The following is a 24,337-nucleotide window of genomic DNA, read 5'->3' as shown; positions in this document are numbered from 1 at the left end:
TCCTTTTCTTTGCCTTCCTCTCGATTTGTTTTTTTCTCCTCTCACCTCCTTTCTTTGTATCTTCCTCCTTCTCTTTTATCCTCTGTTTTTTCCCTCTCCTCTTGCCCACTTCTGTCTCCTCCTGTGCCTCTCCTTTCCTCTCCTCTCCCTTTGTTCTCTCTTCTCCTCCTCCTCCTCCTCCTCTCTCTCTCTCTCTCTCCTCCACTCCAGGTGCGGTTGCTCTACTGCTCTCAGGAGGAGGCCGAGCAGGTGTTCCAGGCGGCCTGGGCGGCGGGTCAGGCCGGAGCCTCTAACATGTGGTTCGCGGTGGGGCCGGCGCTGTCCGGGCTCGGCCTGGAGGGCCTCCCCAAGCGTCTGTTCGCCGTGCGGCCCCAGGGCTGGCGCGACGAGCCCCGCAAGCGGATCGCACAGGGCGTGTCCGTCTTGACCCACGGAGCGGTGGCACTGCGCAAAGACACCGGGGGGACGAACTTTGTCACCAACTGCCAGACAGACGCCAACAGCACACACAGAGTGTATGGGAGGGTGAAGTAAGTCGCCATGGTCGTAGACTCGGTGCTGGCATCTGCGCCATATCTATCTGGATATTTGTTTTTTTTTATTCCACTTCAAGTCTGTGTTTCACATCATTATGTAATTCCACATGAAACCTACTCGGCTGTTCTGACAGCAGGTTCAGTTATCACTGCAGCTCCCAGACTGGTTTGTCATATTCGCATGGATATCCTCAGGGGTAAACCGATCCTTGCACCCCACTGTTTTGACACTTTGTCACTTCCATAGAAAAGGCAAGCTGATGCAGAACCAAAAAAGTTGGCCCAGGTCTTTGAAAAAAAAAATCACACAGAATTGCTGGTGAGGTGAATGAACTCTCTAAAGAAAGCTTCATTTTACTGCCACTTGCTGTTTACTGTCAGTAACTGCAGAGCAGTTTCATTTCAGGCACATTTGTCACTCTGACACTAGATATGTACAATTACCAACCAGTAATGAGAGGAGAAGACTTCCTACCCAAACAAGCAGTCAGATAATGGACCCAGAAATACATTCACAAACTATTTTTCACAGTTTATTTTCTGTAACCATTTGACAAGGACCTTGTTTTTCCCTTGTATCAATCCCAGTCTATGAAGCAACTCTGCATTTTTCTCAACCTGTTTTCTCCAACATGTTCCAACAAGACTGTCTCTTTCCATCGTTATTCCCTGACACTATCTCTCCCTCTCTTTCGGTTGTGTTTGTCTCAGGTACTTCAACAACATCACCCTCGCCGGGCGGGACTACTCTTTCAACAACGAGGGCTACCTGGCCAACCCGTCTCTCGATGTCATCTCCTACAACTCGGACCGAGGTTGGGAGGACGTAAGCAACCCCCCCCCCCCCCCCCCACCCACCCCGGGGAACACCTCTTCCCATCACCTGGCTCTCTTTCCCCCGCCGCGCGGCTGTGATCTGACCCACGGTCCCCACTCACACACCACGCGGTGGAGCCTCTCAGATAGGCATCTCCCCCCGCGGTGCCTGCTGGCTTTGCCCACAGTGTCGAGATGGGCTGCTGTGATTAGCGGCGCCAGGTTTAGGTGTTGTCAGTGGTATCACTGCCTGCTGCTGTCCGGGGCGGGATGAAGTTTCGCACACAGTTGTGGTTGCCACGGCAAACTCCGGGCAGCGAGCGAGCGAGCGGCTCATTATTAATGACAGTCCACTGACACTGACCTCAAAATGATGTGGCGGAGGAACTGCCAGAAAAACCACAATTTAGGGGCGAATGGAGGAGAATGCATTTGAACGATAGATCACCCTGACAACAATGTCAAACAGGAGAGGTGAATCACAGCAGGGCCACATTATGTGTACACAAGCGTCAGAAAGAGTAACTTACACAGCACTCGCAGCGGCACATGCACAGCAGAACAAATGGCGACAGCAACATATAATGACACTCAGAAAACGATACAGTGTGCTAGGCGTGTGGTCTGACCCCACTTCGCTGTGGGTCACATCAGTTGAAATTCCAATTTATTCAGGATTCAATTTGGAAACGGACTTAAAATTCTGCTCCATGAAATAAAACCAAATGGAGATGGATTTAATCCTCAATCCAGGACATGGCACTCGCAGGGACTGCTGTAAGAAGGGAGCGAGACGCTGGTGCTAAAGGGGAGGACAGATTCCCGAGCATAGTGGGGAAAAGTGGAAAAGCTTTGACAGCGCACGGCATACACACACACACACACACACACACACACACACACACACCACACAACCACACACCACAACCAGGGGGGGGAAGAGGCGCAATGCGTGCTGCTGTATGCACAAATGCCCCAGAGAGCCGAGCGAGTGAGCGGGCGCGGGAGTGAGTTGAGCGGGGAGGGTGCAGCGCGCCTGAGCTGCAGGTAGGAGAGTTCAGGGGGAGCGCGCGGCGCAGCTGCCTGGGGCGCGCTGAAAGGTTGAGCGCGGCTCATTTAGACTCCCACGACGCCACGGAGAGTCAGGACTGCTTAGGCTCTTTTGTCTCTCCTGCCTTTGAGCGCACTGCTGTGGTGTGCTGGGTGCCCTGTCAGAAGCTGCACAATGAAACAAACAAATAGTCTCAAACAGAGAAACAAACAAACAACCCCCCCCCCCCCCCCCCACCTCCTCCATGAAATATGGCAGCTTTTGCGGGTCTATCTGTGCTGCATGCAGCAACTCCCCTCCAGTCCTCCGACCTCAGCTCTTCAGAAAGCGTCAGCTGCGAGCGCTACCACCCCCAGTTTGTGCTTGTGTAATGCAGCAGCCTGATATGCGTGTAATGGAGCCTGTCTCTCTCTCTCTCTCTCTCTCTCAGAGGTCTGTGAGCTTCATTATACGGCTCTAAAATTAAGAACAGTCGGTCATCATTCTGCAAATGGAAATGTTTCCTCGCTGTTTTCTTCTTGGGCGGGTTAAAAGTCTAGATCGGAGTGCTTGTGTTGGTAAAGTGCTGTGTGAGCACTATGGTGTGAACACTATGTTCTTTGGCAGAATGCTCTGGCGGCTTATTTTTTTTGTTTTGCTTATCCTTTTAAACGAAGTAGAGTAATTCTGTTCAGTTTGTCTTGATGTTGACTTTGATTGCTTTTCAATTTCAGCGCCAGCATCAGTTTTCATCCATTCTGACCGTTGTGTTGTTTTTAAAATGGAAAGATGATTGGTGAGAGGGGAGAGCAACTTAAAAAATAATAATAATAATAACAGAAAATCAACAGAGATTCGAGATCAGAGCAGAGGGTTTATGTAGGTTAATGTATTGAATTGACAAAGAATTGCTTAATAAATATCATACTATATAATAGCAATATCTTTTGAATGGAGTTTGTGTCAGTGTCAGTAACATGAAAGGAGTTCAATTAAAAAAGACCTCTAATGCAAAATGTGAAGCATGTTGGAGACTCAGTGAGGTGTTCCTAATGTTCTCCGCTTATTAGCTGATACGGACTTATAAATAAAGCTCTCTCAGTCTAGCTAAGCCCTGGTTCCCACCAATGCAGGATGAGTATGCAGTTCTCCCTCTTTGTTATTCTCGGATGGAACCCCTGTCTCTTGTGCTCTTTTGTTTCTGTTTTTGATCATTTTCTTGGCCCTTAGTTCGACGTTGTTGAAGTTAAGATGTCTTCCTCTTTCTGACACGGCATGCCCTAAAATAGCTACTACAGCACATGGTCTGAGAGGTATAAGCAAAAAAAAGCCGGCGGAATATTTCTGAGGACATAAAAGAGGACTATACCGACATGACAGTCAGTGCTTTGCATCATTAGCATGTAGATATCGCAGCTCCAGGCGTTTTTCCGCAAGAGAGAGAGAAAAAAATGTGCTCACTCACACCCACATCCAGCACAGCCTCCGTACTTTTGACATGTCATGCATATTTTATAGATCTATGTTTTGTTCGGAAAAGCTCGAGTACAAGCTGGTGTCACCTGTTTGGATGTGCTTCTTTTAAACCACTGTGGTAGGCTTTCTGCTGTCTGCGTCTCTCGTGGTGAAAAGACAGCTGTTCAGCTCGGAAACGCACCTCCGCCCACCTCCCTCCCTCCTGGAGCCCTGCCCTGCTGTTTACTGCTGCTGTTTGTCTGATGCCACGAAATCTGCTCCTAGTGTAGCCTAGGCCTACTGCTGCTGAATAGGGAACAGAAAGATGTGGAATGTTGCGATATTGTGTAGGCCTATATGTGTAAATCAACTGATTAACGGTTGGGATAAGGGAAAGATTAAAGCATTCACTACCCAACTTGCCAGTGGTTTTGAAAAAAAACAAAAAAAACAGAAAGCTGATGAATTATTCAATCTGACAATCAATCAGGAGTGAGGATAAATCAATAAGTGTGTTAAATAAAGGCTTACATTCGGTGCTGGCTTTGTTAGAACTGCTAATTGCACTAGCATCGCTGCTGCTGCCGCTATAACCTTAAGTGGGCTAACCGTCCTACACAGGCAAGGCCCTGCAGGAGCCAACCTGCTGACTACTGCCTTTTCCTTTGAATCCCTTTCAATTAGCTCGCCTGTGCCTCGGCCCTTAGGTCTCGTTGAGTATAAACCCGGGATAAGGGACGGACGGGCACTTACTGCGCCACAGCAATCTGCCCATTACACCTACGGTATATGAGCTGTCTCTGCTTTTATTGAATATTTAATACTCTTTTCACAATGACTGGGGCCCATTACTGTGGCTCCTGCCAGCACGCGTGCCGCTTTGCTGTCGGGAGAAGCACAGCAGACTGTTAGCAATGATTAGCTTAGGTCAGTGGTGCCCCTGGGGAATAGTGTGGTCCTCGGCGTACGGCGGGATTAAAAAACAGCCCTGCTGTGGCTATATATCTGCATATGAATGCAGTGAGCTTTTCCAGGGCTGTAAGTCATTGGGATGTCAGGTGTCAGCTAGCATGGTTGTTCTCAGAGGAATTTATCACGTCTACTCAAAGGCTCAATCATTTGAAATGAGCGACCACATTTCCACATACTCTTCTTGAGTATTTAGTCCATAACCTAGACATTGTTGCTTAACCAGTTCAGTTAGCTTTTGGGGAGACACTGTGGAAAATGCAGACTTAGCATGTTTTTTAAAAATGCACACTTTGCATAATATGCTGTGAATATAATCAGAGGGGTTAATTTGGAATGTTTTGCTCTGTAGCTAGTTGTTTATACAACCGTGCCCTTCTGACAGACCTCCAAAAGCTCCGTCTCCGACTGAAATAATTGAACGCTATGTTTCTCCCTAGCCATGTGCCCATTTGACCCCCCTTGCTTTCTGTCTGTGGGACAAAGGAGCGTGACCTTTCACTGTCACACAGCACTTAGTGCAACACCCAAAGTCCCCCAATAGAGTTCCCAAGGAGAGAAGTGCAGCAAAACGCTGCTCATTTTTCACTGCCTCCAAATGTAGCGCTGCACCCAACAGCCCCCGGAACACAGGACCTAGTTAGGGAACGGCTCACTGCAGCGGCCTTCACTTTACGGTGCGGCTGAAATGAGTTGAGCTCTCGTCTGACCTTTGACTGTGGTGCTGTGATTAAGGTCATTTCCATAGCGACGTCGTGTCGTGTGTGTGTGTGTGTGAGGGTGTCGTACGAGACGCGGCGCTGCCGTGTCCGGCACTGACCCTTGCTGCGTGTGCTCCCAGGTAGGATCGTGGGAGAACGGAGCGCTGCGGCTGCGCTACCACACGCTGTCCCGCTACGGCAAGTTCCTGCAGCCGCCCGACGACGCCCAGCACCTGCACGTGGTCACCCTGGAGGAGCGTCCGTTCGTCATCGTGGAGCTGGCCGACGCCGCCTCGGGGACCTGCATCCGAGACTCCGTCCCGTGCCGCCGCTCCCTCAACGCCAGGTCAGACCCCCCCTGCCATCCATCAGCCGCCGCGCTGCTCTTTGGCCCCGGGCCTCCGCGCTGCCCAGATGGGCCAGGGACAAAGATCCCCTCGCCGCGCCGGCACATTCTCAATCATCCATCAAACGCTCACTTTCACTTTTTTTCCCCCTCTGTCTGTTCCACCATTATGTCTGTCCCTCAAAGACGAGCGAGTGTCAAGACGAGAGGAAAGATGGCTTTTAGGCCACTGCCTCCTCTCCTGTCCAGTCTATATAGGGCTTTTTCTCCAGACTGTCTGCAATAGTAAAGGTTATTTCCTCTCAATCCAGCGTCAGCTCCTTTATTTTATCTTCCATCTTTTCTGCTGCTCCCTCCCGTGTCAGGTCACACGGTGGGGGATTTGGGGCTGTGTAAACCGCGAGTACCATTTCAATCAACTTGTCATTTGCTCTCGTTTATTTCTTTGACCCCTCCGGGCGCCCTCTCTTAGGTGTGTAGGCCTCGCTGCAATCTATCACTCTCGGCCTATGGAACGTGTTGGTGGTCGTCGGGGTTCATAGGTGTAGATAAATATCATTTTTTTTTATATATTTCTAGTCATTCTCTTTCATCAGATTCCCAAAGCTCTCAGTGTTCCGCTGAACTCACGATCAAACAAAGTAGAAGAGTGAACTTTATCTTCCTGCCCCACTTTAAAGTGACATTCCTTGTTTTTCTCAGTATCCTGGTCCTACTCCATCTCTCTCTCTCTCTCTCTTTCTCCCTCTCTCTTTCTCTGTTTCCCTTTCAATCTCCTCTTCTCTCTCTCCTTCTCCTCTGCCCAATCACGCGCCCTTATTGCCATTCTCCACACTTGTCCACTCTGTCGGCTTCCACCTCTTTCTCTTACCCCTCACCTTGGTTTCTTTGTTTTGTTTGTTTCTTTGTTTCTTTGTAGTCTTCCTTCTCTTCTCCTTTTCAATCTCTGACTCAATTCCGTATTCCCCCTCTTCTTCTCCTCCCTCCACCCTCAGCTCCCTCCAGGAGGGGGTGGCCCCCGTGAAGCAATGCTGCAAGGGCTTCTGCATCGACATCCTCAAGCGCTTGGCCCGGATTGTGGGCTTCACCTACGATCTCTACCTGGTTACCAATGGGAAGCACGGGAAGAAGATCGATGGCGTCTGGAACGGCATGGTGGGAGAGGTAAGACGATAATGGAGTCTGGAGGAATGATGTGCTGTCAAGAAAAGAGCCCAGTTAGGGCACACTGGCTACTAGTCGGCGGATAATAAGGGACGCTGAATGGAGAAGCAGGCTAGAATGGACTATGGCGTCTCGGCTGTGAGTTTAGGCTTTAGTTGCTGACCTATGCTAATTAGCGCAGGTTGCCTTCCAGTGGATCAAGCGACCCCGCTGCTGGCATATTTGTAGTCTTTGCGCGGGGTCCTCTGGGTAGGCTGCATTCTCTGCTGGCGAGGAGGAGCCTCCGGGGCTACCAGTGAAATACCACGCGTCTGCTCACAGGAGACTTATGAGGCGCTAATGATGGCCTGTGTGCTCTTTCAAACTCGCTTTTTTTCTCTCTCCCGTCTCCCCCCTCTCCCCATCTCTCTCCTTTTTTTCTCTCTTATTCTCTTGCTTTTCACACACATAGACACATATGAAGATGTTCACAGACATGCACACACACAGACACACAGACACACAGACACAGACAGACACACACACACACACACACACACACACACACACACACACACACACACACACACACACACACACACACACACATCCCATTTTTTCTCTGTTTGCCGGCTCTGTCTTGGATACGCGGCAGTTCCCTGTGTGCGAGGAACAGGGGGGCTGTTGTTTTGTGAGAGAATTCCTGCTGAGATGCTCGCACCCCTGGGGTAGACTTGGTTAAGGCGGTTGCTAGGGAATCGGAAGCAGTTCTTTTTACCGGCACACTCGCAGCCTCTTTTAGCATCTTCCTGCAGATCTGCAGATGCTTGTCCAATGACGTGACAGCCCGCCCCCAGAGACTCAGGCTAAAGGTTATTTTCTCAGGCTAATTTTTTTTTCTCTCCCGCTTTGATTTTCTACGGTATGGCCCAAAGGCCTCTCCAGGATTTGACTTATACAGCAGCTTGATGCGCAGCCAGGCAGCCAGGCAGGCAGGCAGGCAGGCAGATTCACTGAGCGCTGGAAAAGTTGCAGCAGCAGCTACACTGAAAATAGCTCTCCTCATTTCAGATCGCTGATAGGGGTTCCGAGGTCTCATTTAATGGAGATAAAATAGAAGAGCTTCCGACCGTTGCTGTGCCCTTAGTTGGACTTTAAGACAGGTTCCATAGGATATTTTAATTGGCCACTGATATTGACGAATGAAACCAGGTGCCTTGATTTATTATCTAATCAATGACCTCAGTTAACTTGTTAAGTTGGGAAGAAAGGCCCCGATCCTGCTTAGCTCTGTGGTCCTCCAGAGTTCATGTTCTTGTAGGCCGTGAAATCTGCATCTGTTGTTAAACGCAGTGTTATCCATCTTTAATTGACAGGGATGCCGAGCCAATTGTTGAGATGAATCATTTAAATGAGCGTGTGGGTTAAATGAGAGGGGAACATTTATGCATCAGACGCATTCTCTACATTGATGTTTCAGTTCTAATGCATAAACATGCCTATTAAATTAAAAAACAGCGTTGAAAAAGAGCTAATGCGTTTCTTGTCTCGGGTGTGAATGTGTTTGGAGGCTTTTTTTAATGAGATAAATGAATGTAATGATATGTAATTACCAGTTCCTGCTCTAAGTTGGCAGCCCCATAATCACCTTTCTCCTGTCATGAATAAGCCATAGAGGTGCACATGTGGATACTGAAATGATACAATAATGGCTTGTGATTTTCTGAGCTAGGTGGTGTATAAGCACGCTGACATGGCCATCGGCTCGCTCACCATCAACGAGGAGCGCTCACAGGTGGTGGACTTCTCAGTACCTTTTGTGGAGACGGGCATCAGTGTCATGGTCTCCCGTAGCAACGGCACAGTCTCTCCTTCTGCCTTCCTCGGTGAGTGACAGGAGGGAGCAAAGGGGCAGTTTGACATTAGATTAGGTCTGGATTGTCAGCTACCCTAAGGTCACTTATCACAAGGCTGTTTTGTTAAGGTTGTAAGATGTTCTATGGCCGTCACTGATATACATGCATGCTATCGGTACATGTATGGTGAGGGAAAATGGCAATATTAATGTCAGTGATTCGCTATTGACCTCATGAATAGCAGAGAAAAAAGAAGGGATTCCATGACAGATATTCTCTTTCCTATTTCTCCTTACATTTGATAAGATAACCCACTTGAAATGTATCATTTTTTTTCTATTTCTTTCTTCTCTTATTTCACGCTTTCAGAGCCTTACAGTCCAGCTGTGTGGGTGATGATGTTTGTCATGTGCCTGACGGTAGTTGCGGTGACCGTCTTCATCTTTGAGTTCTTCAGCCCCGTCGGCTACAACCGCGATCTTCAGAGTGCCAAAAGTGAGTGCTGCTCGTTAGTTTTGGTGGCCATGTTGTTTCAACTGTCTTGATCACTTCAGTACCGTGAAATGTTGTCCGTGTCCACACAGCTTCCACTGCAGCCTGTGTGCGGTAGTATAGCACAGAGTTGTCCAGGCTTGCAATGTGTATTTATGAAGAGGCCAATAGCAACATTCATCACTTGGTTGGAATTTATCATTTGCTTATTTATTCACTGGTCTGCAGACCCCCTTTCTTACTTTCCAGAAAGCCATGTATAATTTAACACTGCAGGTTTTCGCTCCCATGGTTTTATGTACGTCTCTCCCTCATCGTTCATTTTCTCATATTTTCATTTTTATATTTCTCCTCTCGTCCTCTCACTCGGCTCGCACCCCATCCTCAGTCCTCCTCATCCATCTTTAATGGAGGAGCTTTATCCTGCAATCAGAATTTTTCTAAATTTCAGCTCTTTTTTATTGTATCCCTGCTGTCTTTATATACTATTTGGAAATGGAATTGAAAAAATGTGCAGGAGCGAGACAGACCTGCTCAGGGGCAGTTTTAGTGATTGAAGGGCCAGGGGAAATGTTGCTGGCCTGTCAACTTTACGGCGGTTTTGTGGCTACTGTCAAGCCGTGGCGACAGCAGGAGAGGGCCCCGCGCGTTGCGGAGCGCGATATAAAGACTGGCATTTTGCTGGCAGAGGGGGAAATGTGGAGAGCGAACAGATTTGCATAGCCACGGATGCCTGAGCAAGCTCTGGGGCTGAGCGGAGCAGACAACTCTTGTGTCACCCGCGATAAAAAACCAGGAGAGGAAGTCGGAGGCTTTGAGCGGCGCCCGCGTCTCCGTCCCCCTGACTGACGCACGCACGGTGAAATCGCCTTTGTTCTCCCGCTGGCCGTGAAGGGACGTCAGATTTGGGCGGCTTGTAACCTGAGCGGCTGCTCCTTGGCAAAATCGGGGGGGAGGAAATGCTGCTGCTTCTTTTTTTTGTCCTGCTTGAACAAACATTGGTTAATGAAGAAAGGAAATGCACAATGCGCACAGTGAAAATCAAATGGAGAAAAGTCAGAGGCGACACACTTGACGTAACCATTACAGCATCTTTTCTACTAAAACATTGTTCAACAGGATGCTCAATTCGACTCTCGTATCCTCACTATTGACACAAGCAACAACAGATGCAAATTCCTTTTTTTCATTGGGCCAGGTCTAAATGCAGCTGAGATACTTTGCAAAACTCTGTTTAGAAACGCTCCCTATGGCTCTGTAAACACTCTATGTGAAAACTTTTGACAATCAATATTCTCTGCATTGCCGCCTTAGTTTCTGCTGCAGCATCTGAAGTGATTAATAGCAATGCAAAGTGGGGGAGAAGAGCTTGATGCAGTTCCAAGCCTGAAGCTATGGTCCCTGAAGTTAACCTCTTTAAGTCAACAGAGAAAAAAAAGTCCATTGCATTACAATAGGTGCTGATGTTCGCTTTGAACAGCAGCTAAAAATAGCAGCATTAAAAGACCACAAAACTCCTTCTGGCACCGTTGAACTCTTCTTCAGTCCCTGTGATCAAACATCAAGGTTGCAGAGATGTTGCAGGTCTCGACAGGTTCATCACAAACGCAAAATCATCATCTTTTTAAAATCTTTGAGGTAGTATTTACAGCATATCAATGGCTGTGGGAGTTCAGTAAGAGATTTATTGGTAGCTGTAACTGTAAGTGGAAACCAATATTTTGTTCCTTTGCAATGGTCAGAATATTCTGTAAAATTGTTCATATGGTGTTTTAATATAATTTTTATCCTACAATTTAAACTCTACTTACACATTATGACCAAATAGATCACTATGATGAGCAGAATTATCACTGTTATAGATTGCATTCTCCTCCTCCCTGTCTCCTTTTGCGAGAGTACAAGGATAACTCAGATGAAGTGTGTTTCGGTTTGAGGATTTTCTCTAGATCTTTTTTTAGAAGTGGTGGAAGGCCAGTCCACGACCTCCAAACAAACACTTCCTCCTTGGTCTGTGCTGCACTTTCCCACAAAGTTTTGTGATATATTGTGCTGGTAGTTTTTGCGATATTGTTGAGAGACATACCGCATCGCAGTATTGTGCAGTAAATGGAAGCTACCAACTAAAACATCTTTGACAACGATATTGTGGAATAAGGCTGGACAGGTCCTCATAAGCTCTGATTAGTGTTGCTGTTTATTTTTTAAAGGAACGCGGCAACGTTTTGGGATATTGCCTTATTTGTCGTCTTCCCCCAGAGTTAGATGAGATGCTACACCCTTCTCATCTGTGTGTGTGCAGTATATCAGTCTGACGCACCCTCCATTAGTGATCAACAGCACAGTCATTTCCTGTGTATTAGGCCTATTGTGTAAGATCTGCAGGACAGTTGTTATGAAAGTTAAAAGGAAACAAAACCATATTGATACCATATTAACCTCTTAACTGAAGAAATTTAGCAAAATCAATGTATAGTACGAGCTGGAACTAATAGTTGGGAAATGATGGTACTTATTTTTAACAGTAGTGAATATTTTATTGTTTTATTAACTGCATTATTGAGAGTGTATTTTATTTAAGCAGCAGGATGACTATGTGTACTGTACTGTATGTGTGTGTGTGTGTGTGTGTGTGTGTGTGTACAGTATGTGTGTGTGTGTGTGTGTGTGTGTGTGAATGAATCAGCTACTGTGTACTGCAATTTCCTTTATATTAGCCACATGTTTGCGCGCACGTGTGTGTGTGTGCGGGTGTGCACAAGCACATTTGTGGGTGCATTGGCTAATGCTTTGTCATTTAGTTTTAGATTGCCAATATTTAAAAAAAAAAAATCTTTCAAGATTTAGGAAATTTGCTGAAGTTGAATATACGTTTTTTGACCCGGTCTTGCACCTTGAACCTAGTGGAACAGAACAGGGTGGCTGAAGTTTAGGTTGGAAGGAGAGTTCTTATCTTTGCTCAACTCTTGGCATTGCAAGGCTTTATAATCGAAGGAATGTGGATCACTGAATTTTAGTTAGACAGAATTTGATTGTCCTGTTTATTTTAAGCAGAATTGGATATTGGCCTAAGTCTGCCTTGAATGTATTGTTTGTAGACTCTCGATGGGCTCATCTAGACTCCTGTAGGGTCTCAGTTGGGTCTATTTCTCATTTATCTAGTTCCCAATTTGCAAATTGGCCCACATTTCAGTGGCATAAAGGGCAATTGGTTCTATCACTGATGCAAATATTTTCAGGCAAATTCAGATTGGAATTTCAGACGGTATTTGTCTTTTTATGGCAAGTAGAGCCCTGTGTGCTTTGTTTCTTAGGTTACTCGCTGGTATGGCATGTTAAATGTTCCTTTATAATTAGATCTGAGGCCTGGGTAATTATACACTAGAATCAGATTGCCACATACTCTCAGTCTCTCACCCACTCATATTCATGAACTAATGAATGAATGAATGAATGAATTAATTCATTCATTCATTCATTCACTCACTCACTCACTTGCTCATTTGTTCATTGGTTCACTCACTAACACTTCCTTATCTGTCTCCTATAGAACCTGGGGGCTCTAAGTTCACAATAGGGAAGTCCATCTGGCTCCTGTGGGCTCTGGTATTTAACAACTCTGTGCCTGTGGAGAACCCCAAGGGCACCACCAGTAAGATCATGGTACTGGTCTGGGCCTTCTTCGCTGTTATCTTCCTGGCCAGCTACACTGCCAACCTGGCTGCCTTCATGATCCAAGAAGAGTACATTGACACAGTGTCTGGCCTTAGCGACAGGAAGGTAAGTGATAGAGGGTGTGTGTGTGTGTGTGTGTGTGTGTGTGTGTGTGTGTGTGAGTGTGAGAGGGGAAAAGAGATTCACAGTTGTGCTGATAGATATGTAGCGCCGGCTAAAAACGCTTTTAGAGACACAGTGTTGGCAAATCCCTGTGGACCTTTCCCCTGCATCTTATTTGAATAACAACATTATAATGACCCTAGAATTGGACCAATGTCACATTATTTGTTTGGGATAATTTTGCGGAATTGCCTGTTCTGTTGGAATTCAGTGGAGTAATAAATGAGTCATGAGCATGTAGGTGCTGAGATATGTTTTTGCAGCTCTCTGACTAAGCCCATTTTTTTTTTACCATACTAGCCTTGCACAGTCATTTCTCCAGAGAGACAGCAGCAAGCTATTAACAATGTATTAACCTGTTGCTCTGACTGTATTACAATTCCAATTTAGCCTGGATAAATTTCCCCCTGGGATTGATCCCTACCACTTGCACGCAAAGCAGGCGAGGAGCCTGGTGGACCACTTCCAACGATTGCGACGTCTCATTTCGGGGACAGTACATGCTACACGTGTGCCACTCTCTCTCTCTCTCTCTCCTCTCTCTTTCTCTCTCTCTCTCTCTCTGGGCGCATGCATGCTTGATCTCATGGTGATTCTGTTGAATGCTCAGGTTTTATGGCGCCATGATGGTGGGACCGAGGCTCAATTTTCAATTCATTTCAGTTTAGTGGGGAGCGGTGTTTGTGTTGGTGAGTGGGTGGCAGGTTGATTCATGACCAATGGCGTGCTATGGGGTCTGCGTTTGATGTTATGGTGATTGGATGTGGGGTGGGGTGGGGTTGGGGTGGTGAGCAGAGCCCCTCGTGCTTGTGAATCAGTGTACTGGAAAAGATGATGGGAGGACTGTGGTTTCCCATGATCCTCCAGGCTTCCTCATAGGAAAAAAAACAGCTATTTAGGGTCTGTGGGACTTGGAGAACATGTCACAATCCCCTTTCCTGTGTAATCCCTGCATGCCTCTCTCTCTCTCTCTCTCTCTCTCTCTCTTACTATCTCCTCTCGCTCTCTCTCTTTCTCTCTGTCTCTGTGTTGCTAGCATTTGTCTTTTTCCATACCCTCCTTCTATATTAATCAAGCTTTATTGGCACGCCAATTTACAATTGGGCTGCCAGTGTGAAGAGTGCAATCAATAGCAAAATAATGAAGAGGACCAGCAATAACAATAACTGCAATAATGGCTTCTCTCTTTTCCTGTCTTGTTTCTCCCTTCTCCATCACTCCTTCTATCTTTCTGTTTTTCTCCTCTTTTCTCCCTCTTCCCTCTATTTTCCCCCCTTCCTCTCCATCTCAGTTTCAACACCCCACAGAGCAGTACCCCCCTCTGCAATTTGGTACGGTTCCCAACGGCAGCACGGAGAAGAACATCCGCAGCAATTACCCAGACATGCACCAGTACATGGTCAAATATAACCAGAAGGGCGTGGAGGAGGCCATCGTCAACCTCAAGACTGGGTGTGTGTGTGTGTGTGTGTGTGTGTGTGTGTGTGTGTGTGTGTGCGCCTCCGCTCAGCTCCACGTCTTTCTGCATCCGTGTGGCCTCACTCCTCATCACTCTCCTCTCACCTCCATTAGGTCTCCTGCTGCCCCTTATTGTCTCTCCCTCTCTCTAGCACACTCCTCCTCTCTCTCTCTTTCCCTATGTGTGTGTGTGTGTGTGTGTGTGTGTGTGTGTTGTGACTGTTTAATCCTCGAGAGTTGACTCTTCCTAAGCCTCTGTCATCTCCCTCCTGCTATCTCTTCCCACGGCCCTGTTCACCGTCAGATTTAAAGTGCCACAACATGAGATGCTTTCACTTTCTGGTGCCCTCTCCCTCTCTCTCTCCAGCAACCCCCTTCTCTCTCTCTCGCCCCTCATTCCTCCTCTATCACATTCTCACTCGCTCTCTCGCCCTCTCACCACCCCAACCCCCACACACCCACACACACACATATGCACGTGCCTAGCTTCCCTCGCAGTGCATACCATTAAACTTTTAATCCTCATCCCCATTTCCTCACCCTCACTATTCCGCTGTGTGTGTGTATGTGTGTGTGTGAATATGAGTGTGTGTGTGTGTGTGTGTGTGAAAGAGAGAATGAGTGTGTGTGTGTACAGTATGTGTGTGAGAATGAGAGTGTGTGTGTGTATGAGAGTGTGTGTGTGAGAGAGAATGAGTGTGTGTGTGTGTATGAGAATGTGTGTGTGTGTGTGTGTGTGTGTGTGTGTGTGTGTGTGTGTGAGAGAGAGAATTAGAGTGTGTGCGTGTGTGTGTGTGTGTGTGTGTCTGTGTGTGGCTGGATGGTACCCCCTGTGTCCTTGCTGTAAGTGAGCATGTGTGGCTCCATTTAAATCCAATTCTCCTCATGTACTCTGTTGTGTTGCGCACTCCTCTGCTCCTCCTCGATCTGCGCTGACCGTCCCCTGCTTAACCCCCCCGTCCCCCCCCTCGCAGGAAGCTGGACGCGTTCATCTACGACGCGGCCGTGCTCAACTACATGGCCCGGAAGGACGAGGGCTGCAAGGTGATGACCATCGGGTCGGGGAAGGTGTTCGCCACCACGGGCTACGGCATCGCCCTCATCAAGAACTCCCGCTGGAAACGCCCGCTGGACCTGGCCCTGCTGCAGCTGGTGGGAGACGGTGAGGGCTCTGACAGGGGCCGGAGTGAGGGAGGGAGGACGGAGGGAGGGAGGGAGGGATGGGGGGAAGAAGGGAGGAGGGATGGGGCCGGGTTGCAGAGATCAGCAATGGATAGAGAGAGAGGAGACGGGGGGGCCAAAGTCACGGAAAAAAGATGGAACGCTGAGTTTAACAAGACAGGAGCCTGAGGCTGAAATGTAAAATGTTCCCGTCTCTCTCCCTCTCTTTGTCTCTCCCTCTCTCTCTTTCTCTTCCTCTCTCTCTTTTTCTGTCTCTCCCTCTCTCTCTCTCTTTCCATTTTAACGGCCATGTCTCACTCTCAATCTCTAAATGTTCTTGTTCCTGTCTTGGGTTCCCTCTGTCTCATTGTGTGTATTGATGTCTTGTTCTCTCTCGACTTGCCTTGTCTTCTCTTCTTCATTGTGAGGAGCGCACTGTGTCTGTGTCTGTGTCTGTGTCTGTGTCTGTGTCTGTGTCTGTGTCTGTGCCTGTGTCTGTGTCTGTGTCTGTGTCTGTGTCTGTGCCTGTGTCTGTGTCTGTGTCTGTCGCTCCCCTCTATCTGATCGCTGCAAGAAAAGCTTGACTTCAAGGTCGCTTTGTTGGACAGGATGGTCACACCATGTCGGCTGGTGGCGCCGTAGTTATCGTAGATTAACTGGGGAAAAGAGGAAGGGGGGTGCGAGGGTGAGAAAGGGTCAGTGTGAACGAGAGTGAGAACGAGCTGCTGAAGTGTGAGTGCAAAGAAAGAAATGAAAAACAGGTGCTAATAAGTGTGTGTGAGGGGTGTGTGTGTGTGTGTGTGTGTGTGTGTGAGAGAGAGAGAGAGAGAGAGAGAGATGGGGATGGGGGTGGCAGTGGCGCTTGGAGATGAGCATTGGAAGAGCTCACAGAAGCCTCGTTCGCCGGCTTCTCCTTTGTAGACATATGTCTGTTTGTTTTCTTGGGGAAACAAATGGCGGTCACGAATGGGCACACGCGGGTGAACCCGATGTGGTAATTGCCAGCGTTTCCATGCTTGGCGCGGCCTGGCGTAGCCCCGTCCCTCCCGTCCCTCCTGTCCCTCACGCCCAGAGCTGGACTCCACCGGTGGAGATGTGCCGCGTTGGAGCACAGCTGATTGGGTGCAGCTGTGGCCGACCGTCCGACAGCGCCCGCTTTAATTGTCATTTGCACAGCTCGCCACACACACTCACACACACACACACACACACATACAAATACACATACACACACACACATACACACACACACACACGCGCGTATGCAGAGTGTATTGTCTCGACTGGCCGCTCTGTTTGGGCGTGCGTTTTAAATCCTCTTTGGTCATGGCGAGTGAGACAAAGCCCCCCGCACAGCTGCCAGGTTCCTCTCGAGCCACTCAGCCAGTCGCCGCACCAATTTGGTGCCAGGTCCGATTCACTAACACCCTCGTTAAACAACACGGCACGGGACAGCGGCTTTACATGGGAAACGAACAGAAACGTTTGTGTTTATTCTGTCCTTGCGTTACCTTTAAATCCCCTCCGAACGCACTGGGCTTTTCTATTTAGCGGCCGATGCTAATGGCGCACTATTAGCCGGAGGGATTACAAATGTTGAGCATTACCTAGAAAGCGCGTCGTCTCCGGGCCCGGCGTAGCCGCTCTGACCCGGCCGTGAACTGTCCACGTCATGCTGCCAGCAATATCGAATGCCAGCAGCTTTTTCCCCGAAAAGAGCCAAAAGTGCGGCCACGGCATGAGAGGGCACGCCACGCCAGGCTGAGAGAACGGCGCGGCTGGGGTGGCGGACGCCGACCGAATGAAATGGACGAAATCCTTTTTGTCATTCTAATTGGCGGGACGAGGCAGCGGGCGGGAGGGAGGATTGGGGCTGGCGCGACGCTGCCACATCAGCAGGGCAGAGTGGTTTATGTGGCAGAGACGGGAAAGACTGCCAGCAAGATGCTGATTGAAAATTACAGGAGATTCATTATCACGGGAATGGCGCAGGATCAACACACAAATTGGAGCCTCGCTGGTGTACACATCAGCACACAGCTGCTATCTCTGTGACATAACGGCAATGTAGACATGGGAGGTGTATGCACCATATATGGGCAGACAGCATCTATTTGGCTAGACCGCATTATGGATAGATGGCATCTATTTGGTTTGAAATTGACCAAATGTACTGCGTTAGTGCAAAGCTTGGCAGAGGCTCTCCGATTGATGGAGACGCTACCGGCAGCAGAGATATTTTTATCTCGGAGCATTTATGTCAGCCGCTAGTAAATGACATTTGCAGCGGAGTGTTTTGTTGCTATTGATGAAACGGTCGTTGAGCTGACTTTTTCTGTAAACTGACGATCTGTGTGCTCTCGTAATGGGATTCACTCATTTAATTCATCAAGGACAAACCCCTGTAATGTATCTCATTCAGACGCTGTGTATACAAGGCCCGTGTAGTCATGAATTGTCATGCAAATGAGCCAGCAGAACATGTTTGACAAGGGTGGGCTTGTTTGCTGCTCTGTAGATCAAGAATACGATGTCGAGATTCTCCAGGGTCCAGCAAGCACATCTCCTACAGTACCTACCCCAACCACAAGTGTAGACCCTGCACATGCACACACAATCTTCTTCACACAAAACACACACCACATGGACACACATAGGCAGCACACACACACACACACACACACACACACACACACACACACAATCCCCACATACGAGCAAACACGTACACACACCATCAAGAGGCTGACCACCTTCTCCTACAATTAAATGATTATGATCTCCCCTTCCTCTTGCCCTGTTTTAGTTTCTCCCTCTGCTCGGACGCTGTTTCTTATTCCATCGCTCCTCCTCACCTCCCAAATTTATTTCTATTCACTCTCTCCAAGGTGGGCTCTGGTGCATTCTGTGTTTACACACCGCTCCTCTTTCTCTCTCACCAGCACAAGCACAAACACACAAACTCTCTCACACTCAGACCAACAATCCCCTCTCTCTCTCTCACACACACACACACCTTCTAGAACAGTTTTACTACCCGTTCTTTCCCTCTCTTATCTCCTCTTTATCACTTTTCACTCTCCCTCTCTCTCCCTCTGTATGGTTATCGCTAGCACTCTCCTACCGATCCCCTCTCCTCTGGAGACCTCCCTCTCCTCTCCTCTCCTCTCCTCTCCTCTCTGCACGCTGAAGAGGGGAGGCCCTGCTGTTTGTCATAATGAGACAATCTCAGCCTCTCTCTCTTCTTCCATTTTAGCTTTTTTATATGATTCCCCCTCTCCCACTCTCCTCTCTCCTGCTCCCTCATTCCCTTCAGCGCAATTCGCCCAACAGCGAGAGCAGGGAGGGAGGGGGGGGGGGAAAAGTGAATCTCGTTCCCTCCCGGTCCTTTTGCTCCACTCGTCTCCCCTGCACCATTCCATCTCTCCCAGGTAGGATATGAGGAGATTGTAATGCAGAGGCGGGTCTCCTCTAGCCCGCGGCCCTCGCACCTCTCCTCTCCTCTCCTCTCCTCGCCTCGCCCCGCGCGCCGGTTTGGAGGCGCAGCTTGATCTTCCCCCTCCCAATCCTTCAGGAGGTTAGACAAACAGGCTTCCCTTCACCTTTACTGCTAATAAAGTTTGCCCTCTGTGCCCTGGTATGATTAGCTGGTGTGATCCCCACCCCCGTGACTCATATCTCGTCACCTCGTCTAACCCACGGTGACAGATGCACTGTCCCTCCTTGGAGACGTTTGACCCGCCAACCTTTAATATCTTAAGTACTCTGCGATGGCAAACAAACAGGGCACAGCGAGGCGTTTTAATGAATAACCCCTTTGAAAGGGCACACTAAGGCATTTTAATGAATAACCCCTTTAAGCCTTTATTGTCTTTTACTTCTCTCTGCCATCGGGTCTTAACCAATCGGCCATCTCTTGCCTTCTGATCCCCCAGCTCGATAACCACACTAGCCTTTACACTCCCCCTTACCACCTTGCATGTGTGTGTGTGTCTATGTGTGTGTGGACCATTTATCCTCGCTGCTATCCCTTACCTTGCCATTCTCCAGTGCAGCCGCGGCATCAGTGTTATTTTTGCACCACCCAATAAAGCAGGCTGGCTCCATGATAACACCGTATCTCACACCTGTCCTCTGGCCAGTCTGTCATCTCTCCAGCTGCTCTCCAGCGCCCAGTGCTGCCCCGCCGACTCCCCCCTAATCATGCACTCATATTTCTCCCCCCCCTCTCTCTCTCTCTCTCTCTCCCCCTTCTTTCCCTGTGGGCCAGATGAGATTGAGATGCTGGAGCGCCTCTGGCTCTCGGGCATCTGCCACAACGACAAGATCGAGGTGATGAGCTCCAAGCTGGACATCGACAACATGGCGGGCGTCTTCTACATGCTGCTGGTGGCCATGGGCCTGAGTCTGCTGGTGTTCGCCTGGGAGCACCTGGTCTACTGGAAGCTGCGCCACTGCATGAGCGACATGGGTCAATCTGGCAAGCTGGACTTCCTCCTGGCCTTCAGCAGGGTGAGAGAGAGCGAGAGAGAGAGAGAGAGAGAGAGAGAGAGAGAGAGAGAGAGAGAGAGAGAGAGAGAGAGAGAGAGCGGTGGGTGGAGGTGGTGGAGATGATGGAGGTTGGGGGTGGGTGGGAATGCGTATTATGGTATTGATTGCACAGAGAGAGCTGTGGAGCTACATGAAGAAAGGCGCTGAGGCGCGTGATGGCTGCTTTACGGTACGGAGCGAGACTTCTCGTATCCTAATCCCACCAAATGAAATTTTAATCCTTTGCTAAGGAAATCTTTGCCAAGCCTGGAATCGATAGGTGGGAATTATTTATTTGCCGCAGGAACAAAAATGCAGCTGAGCCAGTAGATCTTTATCTGTGTCTGTTGTAGCTGTGTTTTCAGCCCTCCTTCCCCTCCTCTCCCTGTGTCTCTGTGCTGCAGGGCATGTACAGCTGCTGCAGCTTTGTGGACGAGACGGTGCAGAGCGTGTCCAAAGTCACCGTCCCCTCCCATCACCACGCCTCGGTGGTCCAGGCCCAGCCTCCCTCCCACATCATCCCTGCAGCGGTGGCCAATCCGGCCATCAGCCTGGCCCAGCAGCAGCAGCAGCAGCAGCAGCAGGCCCCTCCTCAGCCACCACAGGGGCCCCCTCCGTCGTACAAGACCCCCCTGCCCGGCTCCCCTCCCACTGGGGTGCACGGCGGGGCGGGCTTGGGCCCCTCCAACCCTCCCCTCATGGGCGCCCCACTGCCTTGCTCCACCTTCCTGCCGCGGCCTGACCGCAGGCTGGCCGTGGTGGACCGCTGGAGGCTGCCCAAAACAGCGACCGCTCCCGCGCCCCTGGGGGTGAGGGCGGCCATGACCGAGATGCCGCCTTACCCCCAGAAGGTGCCCTTGCCCACAGCGTGGACTGGACCTCCAGGAGGGGGCGCAGGGGCGGCGGGAGCCGGGCTGGACGGATATAAGCGCTATTACGGACCCATTGACCCGGAGGGACTGGGGCCCTGTGTGGAGCAGCAGACAGGCTCCCAGACCCCCAAAACAATCCCCAGGGGTCACCCCCAGCCACCACCGGCCACGGTGGCCTACTACCAGGAGAAGGGCATGGACCACGGGGTGGGGAAGAAGGTGGTGGTGGGTGTCGGCGGAGGGGGTCAGGGGAAGGGGGTGAAGCCTTTGGGGACCCCCCGGCTGCCTGGCAAGGTCCAGACCCTCGGCCCGCTGGCCCCTAACCCTCCACTGCCGCACCCCTCTCCCCCTCTCCCCTCATCCTTCTGGAGGAAGCGGCGGCCCAAGAAGCCCAAAGAGCCGGGGGGCCCCCTGTACGAGAACATCCTGCCGCTGGGCCGTCGGGGCGGGAGCCGGGACGGGGCGCGGGAGCCGGGGGGCAGGCGGGGTCGGCCCTCGCCCCCTCTCCCAATCCCCGTGCCTGTTCCACTGTCCCCTACGTACACGCCTCCGTCGCCCTCGCCCTCGCTCCCGTACACCTCCACCTCCTCCACCACCTCCACCTCCAGCACCTCCTCCACCACCTCGGCCTCCTCCTCGCGCTCCACCTCCCCGTCCTCCACCTCCACCACGTCGTCGCCCAGCACCCGGGACCGCGACGTCGAGGACGAGGAGGAGGAGGATCTGGACGAGCTGACCGAGGAGTCCAGCCTGCTGCAGGGACACACCACCAAGAGGGACCGGGAGCGCTCGCTCCTGTCGCCGCGCTCGCTCACCCACGGGCCGCCGCCGCCCCCCATACCCCCGCGCAAGCCTCGCCCGCCCAAGGGAGAGAGGGAGCGCGAGAGGGAGAGAGAGAGGGAGCGCGAGAGGGGCGGCAGCCAGCTGACACAGCTGCAGGAGTGGTGGGCGGGCTGGGGCGAGAGAGAGCGCGACCGCAGCGGCGACACCTCCGACCGCCGGCGCGACAAGAAGCGCAGGAAAGACCGCGAGAAAGAGCGGGAGAAGAAGAAGAAGAAGAAAAAGAACAAGAAGAGGAAAAAGCGGGAGGAGCGGGAGCGCGAGCGAGAGCGGGAGCGGAAACGGCGCAAGGTGAAGAAGAAGAAGAAGAAAGCCATGAAGACCAAGCGGAGGAAGAAATCCATCGCCAGCAAGCGCTCGGAGCCCGAGGAGGGAGACGCAGAGGTGGAGAGAGAGGGAGAGGGCGACGGAGAGAGAGAGGGGGAGTACTCCTCCTTCTCCACGCAGTACCGCAGCACGTTCGGGGAGAAGAGTCGCGAGGCGGCCTGGGAGGGAGAGAGGGAGCGCGGGGGGAGGCGAGAGGGAGGAGAGGAGGAGGGAGGCGAGCGAGGGGATGAAAGCGGAGGAAGGAGCCGAGAGAGGAGGAGAAGCAAGAGCTTGCAGTCGCACTCGCAGACGCACTCGCAGTCGCACTCGCGTCCGCGCTCCTCTAGCAAGCGCTACGCCAACCTCAACAAGCTGCCCTCCTCCGTCAAGTTCTGGGTGAGCGGCGGGGGCGGAGGAGGAGCGTCCGGCGCAGATCCGGCCGCCCCGTCGCCGCCCTCGTCCCTCCACACGCTTTTCCCCTCGGCCAAGCGCCGGCGGAGCAGCGGCGTGGAGCGCGAGTCCGAGGGGCGGGCGGGGGAGCGCCGGCCGCTGCTCATGCACTACGAGCGGGGCCGGCCGCACACTAGGGAGGGCCTCTCCTTCCACGAGTGGGACTCGGAGGAGGAGGAAGAGGAGATGGAGGATGAGGAGGACGACGAGGAGGAGGACGAGGAGGAGGAGGTGCACAGGGAGAGGGCCAGGCGGAGAGTGGAGGGGAGGGTGCGGGGCACGGGGCGCGGCGCGGTGTCCGAGTCCGAGAGGGACAGGGTGAGGGCGGAGGAGAGCTACTCCGACGAGGGATCGTCCGGCGAGTTCGGCCGCTTCGAGAGGTACTGGGAGGGCGGCGGGGCGGCGCCCGCCAGCGGCATCGGGGGAGGGGGCTGGTTCTTCGGCACGTACCCGGCCCGGGAGAAGGGCGGCAGCGTCAACAGCCGGGACGACTCCATCCTGGGCCGCTCGGAGGGGTGGGGCGTGAGCGGGGACTTCTGGGGGGCCGGCGCAGGGGTGGGCTGGGGGGCCGGCGGGGGCAGCGGAGGTCTCGGTGCTCAGTGGCCTCCTCCCCCCGCGGCCCTCCCGCCCCCCCGGCGCTACTGGTCGGTGGACAAGCTGCCCATGAAGGGCGAGAAGAGGGCCCGCGGCAGGGGCAAGGCCCGCGCCAGGGACCGCGACCGGGAGCTGGACGACGGCGGCGCCTGTGCCCAGTGCGGGCCGCACCCGCACGGCCGCCTGCGCTCCAAGCGTGGCAGCGCGCCCTCGCACAGCCAGGAGGAGCTGCTGCCCCACTGCCACAGCTTCAGCGGGAGCACGCGGCCCAAGCCCTTACCCCCCAAGCCAGACGCGCCCAAATCCAGCAGCCAGTCCAACCTTAGCACACAGCAGGCCCAGCTCGGGGCGGACCTGGCCTCGCAGCCGTCGCCCTCGCCGCCCCAGCCCCTGCTCTCCCCCAGCGGCAGCGCCTCCCTGCCCATGCCCATCCCGCCGCCCCCGTCCTCCGCGTCCGTCTCCCCGCCGGCGGTGCTCTCTCCGGGGCCGGGCGGCTCGTCGGCCCAGGCCTCGGCCAGTGCCAAGCTCCAGTACCAGAGACTGCGCTCGGTGCCCCAGCCCCGGCGCTTCTACTCGCCGCACCTCCCGCTCAAAGCCAAGAGCCTGTGCTCGCGCCGCGGCTCCGCACACTTCTCCAGCCTGGAGAGCGAGGTATGACAGGGGGGGAGCGAGCGAGGGGGGGCCGGGGCCGGGCCGGCTCCGGGGCGGCTGCGCGTGTGCGTGCGCTCGGTGGTGCGCCGCTGCTGGAGCGTCACGCACATCCACACGCGCCTGGAGGACGAGCGCTACCACAGCGATGGGGCCGGGGTGGGGGCGGGGATGGGGTCCGGCTCCTCGGCGTCCGGCTCCTCCTGGGGGAGCCCCGCCATCCTGCACGTCCGGTCGGAACTGAGCATCACGATGTCATCCTCCGTCCTCCTCTCCTCCAGCGAGAACAGTGGCTAG

General features: G+C 52.0%; 1 protein-coding gene across 1 annotated transcript; it reads left to right on the top strand.

The window, feature by feature from the left end:
* The first annotated feature begins 216 nt into the window (after nt 1–216).
* Nucleotides 217–24,337, top strand: LOC134083462 (uncharacterized). The gene is made up of 13 exons (XM_062539787.1): nt 217–530; nt 1,248–1,362; nt 5,648–5,853; nt 6,849–7,017; nt 8,729–8,882; nt 9,222–9,347; nt 12,895–13,124; nt 14,473–14,633; nt 15,614–15,801; nt 20,071–20,312; nt 20,735–21,347; nt 21,444–24,043; nt 24,170–24,337. Exons 1-13 carry the CDS (start codon nt 295–297, stop codon nt 24,335–24,337), a joined length of 5,208 nt encoding a protein of 1,735 aa, XP_062395771.1. The 5' UTR covers nt 217–294.

Source organism: Sardina pilchardus, chromosome 6 (genome assembly GCF_963854185.1).
Source record: "Sardina pilchardus chromosome 6, fSarPil1.1, whole genome shotgun sequence".
Classification (NCBI taxonomy): domain Eukaryota; kingdom Metazoa; phylum Chordata; class Actinopteri; order Clupeiformes; family Clupeidae; genus Sardina; species Sardina pilchardus.
Note: the sequence above shows the minus strand (reverse complement) of the source record. Positions and strands in the feature narration are given on the sequence as shown.

What these genes read in the sequence shown, in the direction of transcription:
- LOC134083462 (XM_062539787.1), top strand. Translation starts at nt 295, where the DNA reads ATGTGGTTCGCGGTGGGGCCGGCGCTGTCCGGGCTCGGCCTGGAGGGC. An exon ending in GGAACGGCATGGTGGGAGAG is followed by an intron (nt 7,018 to 8,728) that starts GTAAGACGATAA and finishes TTTCTGAGCTAG; the next exon opens with GTGGTGTATAAGCACGCTGA. An exon ending in CGATCTTCAGAGTGCCAAAA is followed by an intron (nt 9,348 to 12,894) that starts GTGAGTGCTGCT and finishes TGTCTCCTATAG; the next exon opens with AACCTGGGGGCTCTAAGTTC.